The sequence below is a fragment of the Hyaena hyaena genome, unplaced genomic scaffold, assembly GCF_003009895.1.
Source record: "Hyaena hyaena isolate Hyena2069 unplaced genomic scaffold, ASM300989v1 scaffold_1655, whole genome shotgun sequence".
In the NCBI taxonomy this organism is placed as follows: domain Eukaryota; kingdom Metazoa; phylum Chordata; class Mammalia; order Carnivora; family Hyaenidae; genus Hyaena; species Hyaena hyaena.
The window spans coordinates 134,791-157,325 of NW_024082274.1; the positions used below are offsets into that span (position 1 = coordinate 134,791).

A 22,535-nucleotide genomic window follows, 5' to 3' on the forward strand; every position below is an offset into this window, starting at 1 on the left:
TCATTCCTTTTGATCGCTCTGGTACCTTAGAAGGATGTAGAAAACAAAGCAGGCATTACAAACTTAGGCTATACAGACAGTGAAGCATTATTTAAAATGATCTTAGATGACAGCACATCTAAAGCTTTTATGGAAAATAAACACTTTAAACAGGAAAAAGTAAATTCTGATAAACATCAAGAGTTGCATTAAATCTAAAAACGAAAAAGAAAAGAAATAAGAAAGAATCCTTGCTTCCCAAAAGCTTACCTTTTGTCTCCCTCAAGAAAATAATAGGCAATATTATGGAAAAGTGCTAATTCATTTTTTTAAGTTTTATTTATTTATTTATTTAATCTCTAAATCCTACATGGGGCTTGAACTTACAGCCCCGAATCAAAAGTCACAAGCTTCTTTGACAGAGCCAGCAAGAGCCCCCAAAATCATTTTAGAAATAAGTGGAAACACTTACAGTTTACAAAAATAAAATTAGGACTTAAATAAAAGTAGTGCTTTATGTATCAGAGAGCAGATCATGATAGGTAGATAGTTAATACAAATATATTTAAGAAGAATATATTTATAATCTTAGCAAAGACCACTATGGCAAATTAGTAAATAAAATTAGAATATCTTGTGACACAGACATTGGAATTCGATTGGGACTTCCTTCCCATGCATTAAATGTGTCTGTATGTTGTTATCAGGGACACATTAGTCTACCAGATGGGCAAGTAAGTGGTCTCTGAAAATTGTAAAAGTTTGAATGGGACAAGAAGGCAAATGTTTATTCAAAATAGAAAGGTCAAGATATATATGAAGAAGAAAGAAACAAAAATTACCTTCAAAATTTTGCAATATGCTGGGAGTAAGCTCTGAGTTTTATTAGAAAAGGTTTTCATCTTAGAGGTTTTAATCTCTTTATTTTTCTTGTTTTCAGCAATATATCAAAATATTCAGAAGACAGGGATTTATACTAAGATATATGAGAATACAGTGAAAAAATATAAGAATAATAATTAGTTTATGACATACTGACATTTATTATTATATATTATAATATATATTATTATAATATATTATACTTACATATTATTATAAATGTCAATTTCAATAACTATTTTGTTTCTATGTACCACAAAATCATGTTTCACTAAAAATATAAGGCAGCAATGGTTTATTTGGAAAAGTAAGTTGAAGTACTTGGGTGGCTCAGTCAGTTAAGCATCCAACTCTTATTTCAGCTCAGGTCATGATCTCACAATTCATGGATCAAGCCCCACATCAGACTCTGTGTTGACAGCATGGAGGCTACCTGAGATTCTCTCTCTCCCTCCCTCTCTGTCCCTTCTCTCCATTTCTAAATAAATAAACATTTTGAAGAAGTGTGTCTATGTGTGTGTGTTTTTCTTTTCTGGTGTCATAACTTTCCTTATTTTTTAATCTATTTTACAGCTAAATAAAAATATCATTATAAAGAAGGAAAATAATGAGAAATTATACCTTAGTAACAGAATTTATTCTTCTTGGATTGACAAATGACCCACAATGGCAAGTTGTACTTTTTATATTTCTTCTTGTTACCTACATGCTAAGTGTGACTGGGAACTTGATCATTATTACCCTCACCCTTTCAGATCCCCACCTGCAGACTCCAATGTATTTCTTTCTTCGAAACTTCTCATTCCTAGAAATATCATTCACATCTGTCTGCATTCCCAGATTCCTTGTCACTATTGTGACAAGAGACAGAACCATTTCCTACAATGGTTGTGTGACTCAGCTATTTTTCTTCATCTTCTTGGGGGTGACAGAGTTTTATCTTCTGGCTGCCATGTCCTACGACCGCTACGTGGCCATCTGCAAGCCTCTGCATTACATGACCGTCATGAGCAGCAGAGTCTGCATCCTTCTTGTCTTTAGCTCCTGGCTTGCGGGATTCCTGATCATCTTTCCACCAGTAATGCTGCTACTGAAGATGGATTTCTGTGCCTCCAATGTAATTGATCATTTTATCTGCGACTCTTCTCCAATTCTACAGCTTTCGTGCACAAACACTCACTTTCTAGAACTCATGGCATTTTTTTTAGCGGTGGTAACACTAATGGTCACCTTAACACTAGTTATTCTCTCTTACACATATATCATCAGGACAATTCTGAGAATTCCTTCCACAAGTCAAAGGAAGAAAGCCTTTTCCACTTGTTCCTCCCACATGATAGTGGTGTCCCTCTCTTATGGAAGCTGCATCTTCATGTACATTAAACCTTCTGCAAGGGAAAGGGTGACTTTAAGCAAAGGAGTAGCTGTGCTCAATACCTCAGTGGCTCCTCTCTTGAATCCTTTCATATATACATTAAGGAATCAACAGGTGAAGCAAGCCTTTAAGAACATGGTCCAGAAAATGGCCTTTTACTCAAATAAATGAATGTGATTATGAAAAAAATATACCCTTAAAAGCAAAGCTGAATTAAGAACTCTGCCTTTCTCTACATAAATTCTTCAAACATCTCAATTCATTCTTTCAGTTAGACATATGTATGTCAACAATGCCTCTTTTTATTACTAGCTTAGTAACCAGGTCTTAACTGGTTTTCTATATAGAAAATAGTCAACCTTGTCCTGTGTAACTAAAATTCATATGTCAGTAATCTCCATTGTTTCTGATATCAAAGCAAAGCAGCTTTTATATTCATACAAAAGATACAGATTGCTATACTATAAGAAGCTACTAAAAGCCACAAGCACTATGAAATGTATTTTATGTGAAATAAAAATATGTATCAATTAATATTTCTCAAATTTCTACTTCTGTGTCATCAATAAAACATATTTAAAACTAAAATCATTAATAAAATACCTCCATGAGTTTACCAATAAAATATAATTAAAACATGTTGAAAAATTAAATAGAAATTTAAGATAAAATCTGCTTCTGCTGTCAGTCTTATCTTTGTTATTTGAAATGAGATGGTACCCGTTTTATACTAGTTTTTGTAAGAAAAGATAGCAGATTCAGTGCAAGAGAAAAAGTAAATGAAATTTACTTTTTTCTTCCACCAATAATATGTTCTAAAAATAAGAGATTCACTGAGAATTCCCTATTTCTGCCAATCACATTTGAAAGGGAAAAACATGGTCTATAAAGGTAAATTAAGTTATCTTGATAAATCTCATATTTATATTCAAACTCTTTCAACTGATACAAAAATGGTCTTTCCTATTGATAGGTAAACAACAAATTCAGAATCTAGAATTCTGTGACATATAGACTCCAGAGAGTATCTTGGAAATGATGATATATGACTTATTTATGCCTTAGTTTCCTGTATTAGCAAATCTGCATACTGTGTTTATTAGTCCTTTGCCTCTTTTACAGCATGTTCTACCTCCCTTCAGTAATATCTAAGAAAACAATTCTTACAGCTTGAGGATTGTAAAAGATGTGTCCAAGCTTGGTTCCTATAGTTAATGTGCCCCCTGGCACCAATGTAACACTAAGAAAACTGGTTGTCTTTAGACAGCAGTTGTGAATCTAACTAGATACTAGGCAAGTGGATTTGACTTGGTTTCTTAATTTCCAGCTTAGTCTGATACATAGGTTAATGTAAAGAGCTGTACATAGTTTCTAACTCCAAGATAGAAATACCTTTTCTTATTTCTCAAAGACAGGCAAGAGTGTCCATGAGCACTCACTTATTTCTTACCACTGTCCTTTCATGGAATGGGTTACTTTTTTTAAAAAGGATTTAACATAACACTACCACAAAATGAAAATTAATTTATAATTTTATTCAATTATAAGTTCTTTATTAGGGCAACTTGTAATAAATGAAATTATATAGGTTTCTTTTGTAAGACTATAACAAGTAAGCTGAAATACAAAAGCAAGAATTTATCAAACTCAACACCCAAAAAACAAATAATCCAGTTAAGGAATGGGCAGAAGGGGTACCTGGGGGGCTCAGTCAGTTAAGTGTCTGACTTCAGCTCAACTCATGATTTCATGGTCTGGTCCATGGGTTCAAGTCCTGCATCAACCTCTGTGCTGACAGCTTGGACCCTGGAACCTGTTTCAGATTCTGTGTCTCCTTCTCTCTCTCTGCTCCTCCCCTACTCTCTCTCTCTCAAAAATAAACATTAAAAAAATGAAATGGGCAGAAAACATGAATAGACATTTTTCCAAATATCCAGATGGCTAACAGACACACGAAAAGATGTTCAACATCACTCATCATCAGGGAAAGACAAAACCAAAACCACAATGAGATACCACCTCACACCTGTCAGAATAGCCAAAATTAACAACCCAGGAAACAACAGATGTTGACAAGGATGTGGAGAAAGGGGAACACTTTTGCACTGTTGGTGGAAATGCAAACCAGTGCAGCCACTCTGGGAAACAGTATGGAGTTTCCTCAAAAAGTTAAAAGTAAAACAATCTTACAACCTAGCAACTGTACTACTAGGTATTTACCCAAAGGATACAAAAACACTGATTTGAAGGGGTACATGCACCCCGATGTTTATAACAGCATTATCAACAATAGCTAAATTATGGAAAGGGCCCAAATGTCCATCAACTGATGAATGGATAAAGAAGATAGATGATATATTTATAGATATAGATATATAGATATGTAGATAGATATAGATATAGATAGATATAGAAGCAACTTTGTAACTCGGGAGAGGTGATGATATTTTCCAGTTCTCTATAACTACTTTTTATATCATCCATTTGCTTTCATAAATATTCAGGGTTTTTTTTTTTTAAATACCTAATACATGCAATGCTAAGGGAAACTTTTCCATATACTCTTTTAAGAATTCTATCTTAAATTCCTTCTTAAACTGAAGTCATTAATATAGTTCATGAGGAGAGAGGTAGAAATGCGTGAAAAGGCAGAGAAGGAAGAGACTAAGAGCACAAAAAGAATCAAATTTTGTGGTAAATAAAGTTTGGGTTGGATACTCAAATAAAATTATTTACCATTTACAATAACATTCAGAGGAAATCAGATAAGCCTGGTCTTTTTCCCCTTTTATGTGGTCAAACATGCTACTTGGCAAATTCCACATGAAAATAATTATTATTAGAAACTATATTAGTTAAGAATGAACTTGCCTGGGAGGTGCCTATGTGGCTCAATCAGCTAAGCCTCTGGCTCTTGATTTTTGGCTCAGGTCATGATCTCGTGAGTTTGAGCCCCACATCAGGCTCTGCACTACAGTGCTTGGGATTCTTTCTTTCCTTCTCTTCCTCCTCCCTCAAAATTAAATAAACAAACATTTTTTAAAATAAAATAAATATAGATGATATAGTCTGAAATGACACTGCATTTTAAAATTAATGGCAGAATGACAAAGGAGAAGAAGCTATCAAGGAACAAAGGCCTTTCTCCAAAGCTGCTCCATTCCTTGTTGCTCCTTCCCAAATCTAAAAATAACCTCTTACCTAACAAAAGAGTCTTTCCGTACACTCATCAAAATCAGTGTCATTTAGAGTCCACATATAAATTACATGATCTGAGCACATCATAAGCCTTGGAACAATATTATGTCCTCAATTCCATTATTATGTAAGGGACAGTATTACTCGTGCAATAGCATTTTAAAATTTTGTTCTTAATTTGATAGCAACAAGCAAGAAAACCTTAGGCTAAAGCATGAGGTACTAATCCATACTCTACATTGACATGAGTCACAATAATTTTCATGCATTGAATAAAAGCAGAAAGATTTTACAAATGTTTGATCACTGCATATGTATTATCACATTCCATCCTCATCGCCATCTTAGCATCATTGCTATATTTCAGGTAAGTAAAATCAGCCTTGCCTTTGTTCCATTCCTAGTTCCGTTCCCCAACTACCAACCCCATGGTATTATTATGTTTCCACTACCATACAGTATTGCAAAGATTTTGAGGGGACAGGAACTCCAGGAGAATTCAGTTCCAACAGATGTCAAGTTCATAAGTGGAAGAGCTGGATCTCAAAGTCAGCTTTTTATATACAAAATATGCACTCATACTTATAAGCAAAAAACAGTAACTTTATAATTTTTAATTAAATAAATCCAAACATAATTTGAAAATAAGCTATATGACCCATTTCAAAGTTTAATTTAACATTTGACATTTTTATCATAAATATAAATAGATCCAAAATTAGATAATCTGGGTGTGATGAAAATATTGACATTTTAAGATTAATCTCTTACATTACTATTTGGTTTGTATTTATTGTTAAATATATCCTACATAGAGAAATGCATAGGAAGTTAAAGATGTCTGTTTAAAATGATAACTAAAAAACATGCATACTTCCACTTCCCAGGCTAACATAGCAAACACTAAATTAACATAGAAACCCCCAACATTTTTGTCCCCCAAAATACAGATTTCAAAAGACACATCAACTGGATTGACGCTGCTTTTCTTTTCACACTAACAACATTAACTCTTCATAGTTTTGTTTCTTTCCTGGGTTTTGGTCAAGTTCAGGGAATGAAAAATTACAAACAGTAAATTTCAGCTGCATGCTTTTATAAAAGTTGACAAATGTATGCCATTATGTATCCACAAGCACAGGTGAAATTAATATTACCTTAGTCATTTCAAAATATTTTTCATGCACTTTTGTAGCCACTTCCCACTTCTTACTCATAGCTCTTGAAGAATCCACTTGATATTGTTCTATGGTTTTATTTATTTTGTATTGTTGTAGAAAAGGAATCATATAGTGTGTAGCTTTTAATTGTCCCTTTTTCACCTCGTAAAATGCTTTAGAGATTCATGTACATATTTGCCTGTATCATTAGTTTATACCTTGTTTGTATGAATACATGGATTCACCAGCTGATAGAAATTATAAAGCTTCATGTTTCATATTTAGGTAGATCTGTTTTGAGTTTTTTGTATAATAAAAGATATATGCTGTGGTTCAGATTTTGCCTATATATCCAAATTTTCCAGCACCATTTGCTGAAAAATAATGTGTTGTCATTGATACTTTGGGGCACCTAAAAAATATATATTTCATATATATAATATATCTCTTATTTTACCAATACCATATTCTTTTAATCAATCTGCTTTGTAAGAAATAATGATTTAATAACTCTATTATATAAAAATTCATAGAAGTATATATAAATAAAGAAAATCATTTCTACTACTCTTTCATTTATTTCTGACATTCCAATACATGCATTGAGTATTTAAGTTTTTAAAGGACATACGAAAATTTAAATATTGCATATTTCCCAGTTTTGTTCTTCTTTTTCAAAGCTGTTTGGAGTATTTTAGGTTTTTTAGCTTTCAACAGAACTTTTAGATTAGGCTTGTAATTTTAACAACAACCACCACACAGACTTCCAGTTTCAGCTTGACATGTAAAGAACTTGGAATCTCATTCTTAGAACATAAAATGCTAAACAAACTGAAAATTGATTACTTGTCTTTGACCACTCAAAGAACTGAGGTCACAGGATAAACTGCCACCTTGCAAACTGAAAAGAGGTACAAATTCAGTCATGGCTAAGATCTGTTTAGCTGGAACATAATTGTTGGAACCACACAATGGTAGGAATTCTTAAATGGTAAGTTTTACAAATTGCTAGGGCCCTAGTGTAGACTACTAGAATTAGAGAGAGAATTCAGAATGACCTGACACTTTTCATGGAAGTTAGCTCCAGGGGTTCTTGGGAAAAACAAAGAAAATCCCTTCATGCTAAAGGAAAAGTAACCAATTTATTTTTTAATATTTATTTATTTTTGAGAGAGAGACAGAGACAGAGTGTGATCTAGGGAGGGGCAGAGAGAGAGGGAGACACAGAATCCAAAGCAGGCTCCACATTCCTAGCTGTCAGTACAGAGCCTGAGGCCGATGTTGAACTCATAAGCTGTGAAATATGACCTGAGCTGAAGTCAGTTAAATGACTGAACCACGCAGGTGCTCCAGAAAGTAACCATTTTAAAACACACTAAAATTGTTCTTCATTACAAAAACCTACTTTTCAATGAACTTTACTATATCCTTATCCCACCTGGACAAAGCACATTACTCACAGTCCAATCTTCTTTAAACTTCATGTCTCAACTCAAAGGTGAGTATTTGGGACAATTATACAACTGGAGAAACAGTAGTGAAAAAAATCACAATTGAGAGACACAGGCCTAAGATTTTGAAGTGTAATCATAAGATTAGAGAACATTATCCCTTTGCCACAACCACTACCACACAATATACAATACAGTACCAGTGAATTACAGCTGTAGAGCTTTTATTGTTCTTGGAAAGAATACTTACAGAAGCCTGTAATCAAGAGGGGAGACAGAAACAAAGACACTATAAGATATGAAAGCTTCTTCAACCTACAGCTTCAGCCACAGCAAATAGTAAACACATCACAGTAAAATTATCCTAACAAGATTATACTAAATCTTTATACTAATGGCCTAATTACATCAGTTTAGATTTCAATGACAAAAAAAAATTACAATACATGGCAAAGGGAAAAAAATAAAAACAAAACAAACAAAAACACCTTACCATCTGAAGAGACAAAGCAAGCTACAGAATCAGAGTGGATATACCACAGATGTTAAAGATATCTAGCAAGGAATTGAAAACTATGATTAATATGATAAGAGTTCTAAAAGAAAGAGTAGAAATCGTGCAATGACAGATGACAAAATTAAGTGAATAAATGAAAACTATAAGAATCAAAGGAAATGCCAGGAATCAAAAACAGTGTAACTGAAATGAAGAATGCCTTTGATAGGCACAAAGCAGAGAAAAGAACCAGTGATTTCTGAAGATGACTCAATGAAAAATTACCAAACCGAAATGCAAAGAGAATAAAGAAAAAAAATTAACAGAACACAGTATCCAAGATATGGGACAGTCCCAAAACCTGTAACATAAGCATAACTGAAATACCAGACAGAGAAGAGAGAAATGAGAAAAAAGAAATATTTGGTGAAATAGTGGCTATAAATAGAACTTCCCAAAATTAATGACAGAAACAAGGACACAGATAATAGAAAATTAAGAGAACCCCACCCAGGACAAATAAACAAATTTTTCTTCAACTATTTGCATTATATTTAAATGCAGGAATAGAAAATCTTGAAATAACCCAGAAGGACAAAAAATACAGCTTACCTAGAGAAGAACAAGGGTAAAATTACAACACATTTTTAATCAGAAAATATGCAAGTAAGAAGAGAATGGAGAGAAATATTTAAAGCATTTAGAGAGAAAAAGCACTAACTACACACAGTTAAATTATACTTCAAAAGTGAGGGAGAAATATAGACTTTGTCAGACAAACATGAACTGAATGAATTCATTATCAGCAGGCCTGATCTGCAAGAAGTTTTTCAAAAGTTCTGTCAAAGGAAAATTATATATATCATAAACCTATTCTACACAAAGAAAAGAGGGACACTGAAGAAAAAATAATTGAAAATAAAATACAGTACACTCACTATAAAGATAAATTAATGAGGACAACATGGTATTGTCAAAAAAATATCCATAAAGATCAAAATTAACGAAGACTGCACGGTATTGAAAAAAGAATATGTAAAGATCAGTGAAACAGAATAGAGATTCCAGAAATAAAACAACACACATACAGTCAGTTGATCTTTGTCAAAGGAACAAGAGCAATTCAACTGAGAAAAGTTAATCTTTTCCACAAATGGTACTGGTAGAATTGGACATCCATACAAAAAATAAGTGTAGACACAGACCTTTCACAAAATTAACTCAAAATGAATCACAGACCTACTATAAAACTTGAAGAGTAAGTAAATGGATGGTGGATGGGAGAGCCAGAATTCTCACTTTTGGAGTAGGAGTTTACAGAGAAGTGAAGGAAAGTTACACATAGTAATACTTATACATATGTACTTATACATAGGTTATTAGGATCACATGTATTTCCTGGTTCTATCTTCTTAGAGAGTCAAAAAACAATGACACTATGGTAGCAATCAGCACTCCTAGAGCCCAGATCTTGGTTTCTAATTCCATTCTCCAATAAAAGTAAACAGGTATTATTGCAGGAATATTTGATTAGAGGGCTGTGGTAAGGAATATACAAGATGATCATGAAGCATCTTATAGTACCAGAAAATAAGGAAGCAATTTTTTAAAAACAACTGTGATGGATGGATGTCAAAGGAAATAGTTGCCAACTTGAAAGGCCTCCCAATGGCCAAAGCTAGAAAATTTTATTTTTTTTATTTTTTTAATGTTTTTTATTTATTTCTGAGAGAGAGAGACAGCGTGAGCAGGGGATGGTCAGAGAGAGAGGGAGACACGGAATCTGAAACAGACTCCAGGATCTGAGCTAGCTGTCAGCACAGAGCCCGATGCAGGGCTCAAACCCACAAACTATGAGATCATGACCTGAGCCAAAGTCGGGCACTTAACTGACTGAGCCACCCAGGTGCCTCTAAAGCTAGAAAAATTTAGCAACTAAATAAATTAGTATTGAATATAACTGAAAGTACAAAACATTTCCATGAGTCCATACTGATATAAATAAATCACTGAATACATTAAGAAATGGGAAAGAATACACAAATTTTCCACATAAAGGAATCCCAAATAATTTACTCCATCTCCTAGGCAGAGCATAATTCCCAAGAGTGCAGTGTCAGCTACACATACTGACTTCCTTCCACAGAGTACAATGTGGAAAATGGAGGGTAGGTGGGAGAGCAACCTTAACAGTGAGGAACCTAATTATCATAACCTCAGTCAGGTGATCAAAGTTCACACCAACAGTGATAATTCACACTGATAGTATGAACTCACGATATGGATGTGATGAAAATGGTAGATTTCACTCAATGGTCTTCTTCCCCCAAATACATAACCCTAATTTAACCCAAGAATAACATCATATAAATTCAAATTGATCAAAATACTTGATCAGAGTTCTCAAAACTCTCAAGATCATTAAAATTCTGAGATTGTCATAGCCAAAAGAAGCCCAAGGATGATTAAAGTACTGTAGTATCCTCGAAGAAATCCAGGAACAGAAACAATATATTAGGTAAAAATCAAGGAAATCTAAATAAACTGTGTTCTTTGCCTGATAAAAATGGTTTAAACCAGTAATGTATTAATAATTTATCAGTTCATTAATTATAATGACTATATATTAACATGTTAATAATAGGAGAAACTGTGTTAGAGATAAGTAGTAATTCTCTGTTCTACCTTTACAATTTTTCCATAATTCTAAAACTGTCTTAAATAAAAAAATGTATCCAAAAAAACCCTGATGATATCTTGATTGGAATTTTGTTGACTCTATCAATACATTTGTTAAATATTGACACCTTAAAAATATTGAGCCTTCTAACACATGAGGATTTCATAGCTTTCTGTTTAGTTACATGTTGATTTTTTTATTCTCCATCACAAAGAATAAGTTTATTTTTTTATTGAAGCAGAAGAAACATTCAATGTTATATTAGTTTCAGGTGTACAACGTAGTGACTCAAAAATTCTATCATTGCTCAGTGTTCACCAAAATAAGTACTATACCATACAACATTATCACAGTAATATTAACTATATTCCATATGTTGTAATTTTCATCTCCTTGACTTACGATTTTGTAACTGGAGGTTTGTACCTCTTAATCCCCTTTACCTATTTCATGAATTCCCACTCCCTTCTGGCACCAATCTGCTTGTTCTCTGCATTTAAGAGTCTATTTTTTTAATTGTTCATTTTTTGTTTTGTTTTGTTTTTTAGATTTCACATGTAAGTAAAATCATATGATATTTGTCTTTCTCTGACTTATTTCACTTAGCATAATAACCTCTAAGTCCATACATGTTGTTGCAGATGGCAAGATCTCATTCTTTCATAGGCTGAGCCATTATATATATACCACATCTTTTTTATCCATTTATCTACCAGAGGACACTGGGTTGCTTCCATATCTTGGCAAATGTAAGTAATACTGCAACAAGTGTAGAGGTGCATATATCTTTCTGAAGATTACTGGATCATATGGTATTTTTGTTTTTAAATTTTTGATGGACCTCTATGCTGCTTTCCACAGTGTCTGCAACAATTTACATTCCCACCAACAGTGCATAACGGTTCCCTTTCTTTCCCCACATTCTCACCAACACTTGTTATTTCTTGCCTTTTTGATTCTAGCCATTCTAACAGTAGTAAGGGGATACCTCATTGTGGTTTTGATTTACATTTCCCTTATGATTAATGATGTTGAGCACCTTTTCATGTGACTGTTGGCCATCTCTATGTCTTCTTTGGAGAAATGCCTATTCAGATCCCCTGCTCACTTTTTATTCAGATTCCTTATTCTTTTGTAGATGTTGACTTTGTATAATTTCTCTATATATTTTGGATATTGCCCCTTATTAGATATATCATTTGCAAATATCTTCTACCATTCAAGTGGTTGCCTTTTCATTTTGCTGATGGTTTCTTTCACTGTGCAAAACCTTTTTATTTTGGTGTAGTCCCAATAGTTTGTTTGTTAATTCTGAATATATTTTTATTGACAAAATATTTGAATAGCACATTTTATATACATGTGACCCTTTATTCTTGCTGTTTTCTGCTTCTTCACAAGTTTATATGTAATTGGATTATAGTGCCTCAACAGACATTTATCTCAGGTCATATTAAATAGCATTGACAATATGAAATTCAAAATAATTCTAAGACTGCTTTTTTCTCAGTGCTTTTCTTTGCACTTATATATCCCTCTGTAATGTAATGCTATTCTTTGCACTTACATATCCCTCTGAAATGTAGCTTTTTTTTTTTTAACTCATTTCCCAAGAATACCTAATTAATATTATTCAACTAAACTGTAGGGTACATTCATCAGGAACTTCTCTCTCCAGAGACATTTTAATTGTTTTCCTGAAAGAATCTCCTGTGACTGTTTTTTTCTGAACATCAAGAAAGATGATTTATTTTTTTAAATATATTTCACCACCATACCAAAGTGATCCCTTGTGGCTTTTTTTTTAAGAAAAAAAGATATCTGTTTGCTTTAGTAGCAGTGGTTAGAAAACCATGGGAAGGTAAGAAAAAGATTTTAAAAAATGACAACTCATGTTTACTTTATAAAAGTTACTAGGAGCCAGGTAAATGTTATATTAGTAGATTTTCCTAGGATCTAGGGTTAGGAAGGATATTGTTTTTAGGGAAATTTTGGAAAACAAGTGATACTAAAGGTGTGGTCATGGAGTGTGCAATTTAAGACAGTTTCTTACATTTCAAGAATTTTCTGTCTCACAAATTTTTATTCATTCCCAAGCAGCTCGCCTATTTCCTACAAGTGTTATATCTTGATTCTCACTCATGGTTTGAGCCTTTCCTTCTTACGAACGAAGAGTTTTACTTAATTAACCAGCAAAATGGACAATTTTGTCACCTCTATTTATTTGCCTGTTTCACTGTAACTACTTTTTATTTATTTTGAGACTCTTACCCACATTCCAGGAAAGTTTAGTCTCTAGTTCTGTCTGCTGTGTAACCGAGTAGAAACTTCGAGCAGGGATCCGTTTTGCTGCTGGCCTATCCCTTCTCCACTTCTCTAGCTCTACTCCTAAACAATGAGTTAGTGCCATAGACACTGCTACCCTACACTGAACAATTTTTCCAATACCATTTGAGTCTCGGTCTTCCAGATTTAACTTGGACTGACTACTTGGGACTGCCCAGGGAGCTAGTTCCACACCTGTGTCACCAACTCTTTTCTGGATCACCTGTTATAGAACCTCTGGAATACTTTGTTTGCACCTTCTACCTGCAACTGGGATGGTGTCAACTTTCTATCAGGGCCTCCCTGACTTTAGGAATAAACTTTCTCCTGAATTTATTCTTCAGTATGTTCCATCTCTATGTGACCAGGATCATCCTGCCAAATTCCACCTACATGCTACAGAAATGTGTTCTTGCATCATAAAATTAAAGGCAGAAACAAACTGTGAAGTCTATAAAATGCTCCAAAAGTAAAGCCTCAAACACTGACCCTCAATTAAAGTAAGGCAACAGAACATTTGTATTTGAAGAGTTAAATTGTTACCACATGAGATTATATAACTGTAAGTATATTTTTTATTTCTTTTCTTTTTTAAAATTTATTTCTGAGGGGGGTGGCAGGGTGAGCAGGGGAGGGTCAGAGAGAGGGAGATACAGAATCTGAAACAGGCTCCAGGCTCTGAGCTAGCTGTCAGCACAGAGCTCGACATGGGGCTTGAACCCACGAATCATGAGATCATGACCCGAGCCAAAGTCCAACGCTTAACAAACTGAGCCACTCAGGCGCCCCTATATTTTTCATTTCTTATCTCATTTATTTTTTCCTTTTTCTAATCAATTTATAACTTAAATCACTTAAGTTTGCCTGTTTGAATATCTTCTAAAAAGTAATAGATTACTATTTAATTCAGAAAGGGAAATGTTTAATTCTTACTTTGTTTAAGATTATATAATTTTTTTAAAAAATTTTTGTTAAGCTGTCAATTCTCTGTATAGGAAGGACTGACATGAAAAATCTTGAAAAAATTACAGAAACTAAAGAATCAAACTTCAATTGTTTGATTTTGAGAAAAACTATTAGAACATGTGGTCATTAGGAAAATATTTTAATAGAAGTAAAATAATATTTTTATAGTTTTCATGCACACATGATAAATGTTTTAAAAGAAAACAAAACACAATTAACAATATTCATATACAGATGTGTTTGTTAGAGCTGTCAAGTGACTCAGTCAATTTTAAATGGCTAGTGATCTACAAAGAAGATACTAGAGAAGATACTCATACAGATTTTCAGAAGTTAGTACAATTTGGTAGCTAATTTGTTGCTCTGTTATATGTCTTATATATTTCTTAAACCAGCAGATGTGATAAAAAATAATCCTGGACTCACAAAAATCATTGTTCCTTGTTTGAATTTATAGACCTGGGAGAAGTCAGCAATAAGAAATGAAAAATCAAACATCTGTAAAGGAGTTCATTCTTCTGGGATTAACAAATGACCCAAAGCTAAATGTTTTGATTTTTCTATTTCTATTTTTCACATACATACTGAGTATAACTGGAAACCTGACAATTATTACCCTCACTCTGATAGATCCTCACCTTAAAACCCCCATGTATTTTTTCCTTAGGAATTTCTCTTTTCTAGAAATCTCATTCACAACAGTTTGCATTCCTAGATTTCTGGCCAGCATTATAACAGGGGATATGACTATTTCCTATAATTCTTGCATGGCTCAGGTGTTTTTCTTCATACTCCTTGGCTCAACAGAATTTTTTCTTTTGACTGCAATGTCTTATGATCGGTACATAGCTATCTGTAAGCCATTGCATTACACAACAATAATGAACAGCAGAATTTGCAACCAGTTTGTAATTAGCTCTTGGCTGGCTGGATTTCTCATTATCTTTCCACCTGTCATGATGGGACTTCAACTGGATTTCTGTGACTCCAACATCATTGACCATTTCACCTGTGACTCTTCTCCTATGCTGTTGATATCCTGCACCGACACGGCATTCCTAGAGCTCCTGGGATTCTTGCTAGCAGTATTCACACTCATGGTGACCTTAATATTGGTGATTCTTTCCTATGTATTCATCCTTAAAACAATTCTGAGAATCCCCTCGGCTGAGCAAAGGAAAAAGGCCTTTTCCACTTGTTCCTCACACATGATTGTCGTTTCCATTTCTTATGGAAGTTGCATTTTCATGTATATCAAAACTTCAGCAAAAGAAGGAGTGGCTTTGACCAAGGGGATAGCAGTGCTCAATACTTCTGTTGCCCCAATGCTAAATCCTTTTATTTACTCCCTAAGGAACCAGCAGGTAAGGCAGTCCTTCAAGAACTTAGTCAACAAATGCTTCTCAAATAAATTTTAATCATAAAGAAATTCATGACTTGAACTTTAAATGGAATCTTATCACTAACACAATATTAACATTGCTATATTTCTCTACCCACTACAATATTCAACTTCCTTTCCTTCAGCTTTTGTTCTCCATTTATCCTATTTCGACCTTACATGGTTCAACTATCTTTTCACATGTATGTGCCCTGACAATTTTCTGAGGATGAGTGATTTGATGTCACATAACTGTGAATAACATTTAACAATGCCAGAATTTAGTTTTAACAATCATTTAAGAACTTTCTCTTTGCGCATCAATCAAATGCTAAATAAAATTCTAAGCAATTCTTTGAGAGAGAGAGGGAGAGAGAGAGAGAGAGAGCGGGCTTGTGGGTGCATGTGCACACGTGTGCGGGCGGGGCAGAGAGACCTTGAGATCATGACCTGAGCCAAAGTCAGGAGCTGGATGTTTAACAGACTGAGCCATCCAGGCACCGCTAAGCAGTTCTAAAAAGTTATTTCTCCCAGTGCATAACCATTGAGTATGAAAATAATTTCATCTGTGAGGTAAAGCTACTACCTCTAGTGTGCTTTTACTTCTCCTCGTATCTCATAGGGTTTTTATATTATAAATGTTGATCTATTCTGTGTGGGGCATAGGAGTTATATTTTCATTGTGAATTTTATCCTTTAATATTATGACATATCTGTTTAATGCCCTTTTAGGACTAAGTTCAAAAGTTACTAGAAGTATGGCATTGCCATTTTGGTAAGATCTCAATATTTTCACCACAATGCATCTTGAATGAACTACTCTGATGATTGTTCTACAGCCCATTATGTTCTTTTAATTTGCTAATGCTGGGTAGCTCAGTAGGTTAAGCATTCCACTTCACCTCAGGTCATGATCTTACTGTTCATGGTTTGGAGTCCCATGTCAGGACTCTGTGATGACAGCTCCGAGCCTGAAGCCTATTTTAGTTTTATGTGTCCCTCTCTCTCTGCCCCTCCCATGCTGTGCTCTGTCTCTCTCTCTCTCAAAAATAAACATTAAAAATAATAATAACTTAAAAATGAAAAATATAAAAATATATCTCTCTGTCAGAATTTTTGCGGACACTGGAGGGTATGGATCTAAGCATGTTTGCACTATCCAAATCTTGACATAAATCTTTCCTATAAGAAGTTTTTAATTATTGCTCTATACTTATAAGAATAAAACCTAACTTAATATTTGTCTGTCTTCCTCAAGCAATGCATGAACACATGAAATCACTTAACTTACCATCAGAACATTTGTCCTTATTGTTTATTTGAGTTCTCAGTGATTGGGTTCCCTTTTCTCACCGTAAAAAGAATGAGTTCCAAGTGTTTATAGAAAAACAGCATTACACATAATCAAAAACAGGTGAAAATTAAATTCTGTCTGAAATTAATGAATCTGAATGCCTAAAATATCTGGATAATATTTACATTTGTGTCTCAACAAAAACATGTACTACATCTGCTTGTAAAAAGTGTTTTACTCAATTTGATAGTAACTTTAGTTAGAATTGGAAAGTACTGTGGACTCTCTTCTTAGGCATCACAGATGTAAATTATCCAGCTATACCAGATATATTCTTGTTTTTCTCTGTGGCTTACAAAGCTTTTCATTTTTCCAGTTGTTGCTTTGGAGATTCTATGTATATCTAAATGCATAATTTGCATCTATTGATGCCGATATGACTCAATCAGTGTGGTGCTCAATACAGTCCAGATCCTTCAATGTATATGGGCAGAGAGAACTAGCATGTTGGTACTCAAAACCAATTATCAGAAAAAAATATACAGACATATTATAAATTTTACTAATATAATTTACAAATAATAATGAAACATACAATGAACTTCGTTGGAAACTCTATGTAACCAATTGATTTTCACAGAATTATTTCACTGATTTTTAACAAACTCGTCTCCATAACTAATCTAAGTTTGCAAATCAGCCACAATTTGACAAATGCAGTTGAATTTAACACTGCAGCCAGCACTCAAATGCACAATTACAGTCAGAAGTTTCTAGACACTCAATAATTTATAGAAAAGGTTGAAAGATACGAAAAGCTTGAACAACCTTATCACTGAAATTGACTGAATTGACATTTTCAGGTTATTCCATCCAGCATCAACAGAATACTCTTTCCAGTATTACACAAAACATTATCATAATAGATCATAATCTGAATGACAAAAAAAAGTCATCATAAGTTTACAATATTCAAGTCATGCATAGTATGTTTACTGAGCACTATGTAATTAACTTAGAAATCATTTATGGAAAAATATCTGGAAAATCCACTATTATTTGGAAACTGGTTAACATATATATAATCCATGGATTGAAGAAAATAAAGAAATTTAAATGCCACGTAAACAAAATTATAACATAACAAAATTTGTGGGATGCAGCTAAAGCATTACTTAAAAAGAAACTTAAGATTCTAAAATTAGAAAAGAAGAAAATTCTTAGATCAATAATCTCAGTATCCACTTCAATCAACTATCAAAACCGTAGAGAAAATTTAATTCAGAGTAGCCAGATGAAAGGGAATAATAAAGATCAATGTGTAAGTCAATGAAATAGAAAACAGAAAATTAAGAAAATATCAATAAAACCAAATATGATTTCCAAAAATATATCATCAAAATTGATAAATTTATAGCCAGATTGAAGAGGAAAAATACAGAGAAGAAACAAATTACCAGCATGAGAGAAAACCAGTATCAGAGAAGATCAGTATCAGATATTCTTAGTGATCAAATAACATGGAGATTTTGGAAAAAATTTAAGTCAATTAATCAAAAGCCATAAATGAAATGGAAAAATCCCTTGAAAGACAAGAAGAGTAAAATGTCAGTCAAGGGGAAAAAAGATATGATAGGTCTATATCTGTTGTAGAAATTGAACTTATAATTAAGAAATATTCCACAAAGATGGAGCACCTGAGTGGCTCAGTCAGTTCAGTGTCAGACTTCAGCTCAGGTCATGATCTTGTAGTTCAAGTTCTGTGTCAGGCTCTGAGCTTTCAGGCTCTGGAGGCTGCTTCAGATTCTGTCACCCTCTCTCTCTGCTCCTCCCCTGCTCATGCTCTATCTCTCTCTCTCAAAAATTAACATTTAAAAAGGCAAGAAACATTCCATAAAGAAAGTTCCACATTCACCAGTGATTTCCACAAAATATTTAAGGAAACAATACTAATAATTGTACACAGCTCTCCCAGAATATATTAGAGTAGGAAATACTTTCCAACCATCCTATGAAAATAAAATTATCCTTAGAGCAAAATCAGAAAACAGACATTATAGGGAAATATGGTAACTAATCTTATGCATGAGTAAGTTGTAAATATTTAAAAACAAATGGCAAATAAACCTAGCAATATATAAAAAGTTTAATTAATTTTGGTCAAGTGGAGTTTATCTTAATAGCTGCAGAAGAAAAATTGAAATGGTCAGTATGCATATCTAATAAAAACTCTTAGAGTGTATTTGTTGTGAGCACTGGGTGTTGTATATAAGTATTGAATCATTAAATTGTATATCTTAAACTAATATAACAATGTAAAACAAAACCTCTAAGTGAGTAGATCTAATACCAAAGGACATTCAAGATATAGTAAAAAAGAAGAAAGATGAGAAAAGAAAAAAGAAAGAGAAGAAAAGAATTTCACTTCATTGTACAAGTCTGAATGATCTCATCTTAAGAAAATTAGTAAGACCAACATGGTCACTCTTGCTACATCTACTAAATATTGTACTGTAGATTCTAATTTGTGTAATAAAGTAAAATAAAAGAAGGTAGAAAGTATTCATATTAAATAGGAAGAAGTTAAATTGATTTTATTTATGCAGACAACTAAGCACCTTTATAGAAAATCCTACAGATTTCCTGTTTCACCTCTATCACTTAGAGTTTGAAAGTCATCACTTCTGCTTTACCAAAGTCAATAACTTACTTGAACTTTACCCGTTGTAGAAGTGAAATTGCAGAGAAACAGCACCCTGAAATCTGAAGAGACAGGAAAATCCAAAATCACAGTTGAGCTCTACTATCATGGAACATAAGTCATTGAAACCATATGTAGGTAGGACCACTAAGAGCAATTTTGGAAAATTGCTGGAGATTGAGTGCTTACCACCATCCGAATTAGAAGATTCTGAAGATTGTTGTGAAAGGGGATCCCCACACTTGTTTAGGTTTTGCCTCTACTAATCCCACCAGTGTCTCAAGCTGTAAAGCCAAGAAGGATCTCCCCCTGACTCATGCTAGGAGAAGGAAGAGTAACTATTCTGAAATAATCCCAGAATATTCTTCACACAAAGGCCTATACTCCAAAGGACAATATTTTTATGAGAAGCACATATGAAGGCCAAAGAACACAGGGCCTCTAAAAGACTGATATTTAATCATAAAATTATAGAATGCTATCCCTCTGCCACAATTTACAACTACAACAACATATATCAAAGTATCTCCACCAAAATACTTAATAATTTAGAAGGAGAACTTTATGGTAGGTAGAACTAGAAGACACTCATTAACCAAGTTAACAAATTAACATCAGTAATAAGATGTAGATATCATATACTTCTTGATACAATACACTAAATACCTCCTCTATGGCATTCTCAACCTCAGTATAAACATGAGAAAACATGAGACAAACAAAATTGGGGGACTTTCTACAAAATAACTGACCAGTACTTTTCAAATACATTAAGGTCATGAAAAACAAGAAAAGACTTAGGAACTTTCACAGATTGGAGAAAACTAAGGAGCATGATCTCCATGCTACAACTAAGGGGCTATATCTCCCTCTTATTCAGACATGTCTGTTATTTCCTTATTAATGAAAGAGAATTTAAATTACAGAGGCATCATCATTACTTTGTTTATGACCAGGTCAATAATTCTCTATCTTATAGAGTCAAATATAATTATATCAAGTTAGGCCCTGAGGAATACTTCTATTGCAGAGCCAACAGTGAAAATGTCTTATACACATATCTTAAAGAATCTGTTTTCAGGGGGCTGAGCCAGGATTCAAAACCACATTGCTTAGTTACTAAACTATTCTGCCTTTCTGAGTTATAATTACTTTGAATGTATACTGGCAGGGAGACGTCAGATTTTAGAAAAGATCTATAAATGCTCAATAATATATCGTCTTTTTTAATCTTTTCAATAAATCTAGAATAATGATTTCTTAAGGATACAAAAATACTAATTCAAATGGATATATGAACACTGATGTTTATAGCAGTATTATCAACAATAGCCAAATTATGTACAGAGCCCAAATGTCCATCAACTGATGAATGGATAAGGAAGATGTGCTATATATATATATACACACACACATAGGTATATACAATGGAATATTACTCAGCCATAAAAAAGAATAAAACCTTGTCATTTGCAATAATGTGGATGGAGCTAGAGAGTGTTATGCTAAGCAAAATAAGAGTCAGAGAAAGATAGATACCATATTATTTCATTCATGTAGAATTTAAGAAACAAAACAAATGAACATGGGGTGGGGCTGGTGAAGAGAGGCAAACCAAGAAACAGACTCTTAACTATAGAAAATAAACTGATGATTACCAGAGGGAAGGTGGGTGGGGAGATGGTTAAAAAGGTGATGGGTATTAAGGAGGGCACCGGTGATGAGCACTGGGTGTTGCATGTAAGTGATGAATCACTAAATTCTGCACCTGAAAATAATATCACACTGTATGTTAACTAACTGGAATTTAAATAAAAACTTGAATAGAATAATAGTTTCTTGAACTTTCTTGTTGGCATTTTATAAATAAACTCGAGCATTTCTCTTCTTAGGAAGATTTATCTTTCCCATAACATGTACAGATAGATGACAGATAGTTGATAGATAGATAGACAAGTAGATAGATAGATCGATCGATAGATAAAATTTCCTTTCACAGTTTTTGAAAAACTTGTATCTCCACAAGAGAGTTAACATTACTTTATCTGCATTTCTTCAAAGCAAAGGTGTGAGACATAGAACTAGACTAAGGCAAAGTATTTTTATAAGACACTATGTTTGTGAGAGAAGGTGTTAGCATGTATTAAGGTATGCTGTTTGTTTACTACAGAAAAAAAGAGTCAAATAGGTAAGACATACAAGTCAGAAAAAGATGTTTAAGTATGTTATAGATAAATTATATCTATAATATTTTATTTCTATATTTTTTGTTTTGATAATTATTTTTTTTAATGTTTTATTTATTTCTAGGAGAGAGAGAGAGACAGCGTGAGCAGGGGAGGGTCAGAGAGAGAGGGAGTCACAGACTCTGAAACAGGCTCCAGGCTCTGAGCTGGCAGTCAGCACAGAGCCCGGCGCGGGGCTCGAACCCACGAACCGCGAGATCATGACCTAAGCGAAAGTCGGACGCTTAACCGGCGCCACCCAGGCGCCCCGTTGATAATTATTTTTTAATCAAATTTTTTATTTGAGTATAGTTGGCACACAATGTTACATTAGTTTCAGGTGTACAACATAGTGATTTGACAAGTTTATACAGTATGCTGTGTTCACCACAAGAGTAGCTACCAGCTGTCCCCTTACACAG

The 22,535-nt window shown here is 33.6% G+C and overlaps 2 protein-coding genes across 2 annotated transcripts; both read left to right on the forward strand.

The window, feature by feature from the left end:
- The first annotated feature begins 1,468 nt into the window (after nucleotides 1-1,468).
- Nucleotides 1,469-2,407, forward strand: LOC120226270 (olfactory receptor 6C75). The gene has a single exon (XM_039224446.1). The coding sequence runs from the start codon at nucleotides 1,469-1,471 to the stop codon at nucleotides 2,405-2,407; it is 939 nt and encodes a 312-aa protein (XP_039080377.1).
- A 12,587-nt stretch (nucleotides 2,408-14,994) lies between these two features.
- LOC120226269 (olfactory receptor 6C76-like) lies at nucleotides 14,995-15,930 on the forward strand. Its single transcript, XM_039224445.1, has one exon. The coding sequence runs from the start codon at nucleotides 14,995-14,997 to the stop codon at nucleotides 15,928-15,930; it is 936 nt and encodes a 311-aa protein (XP_039080376.1).
- The last annotated feature ends 6,605 nt before the right edge of the window (nucleotides 15,931-22,535 follow it).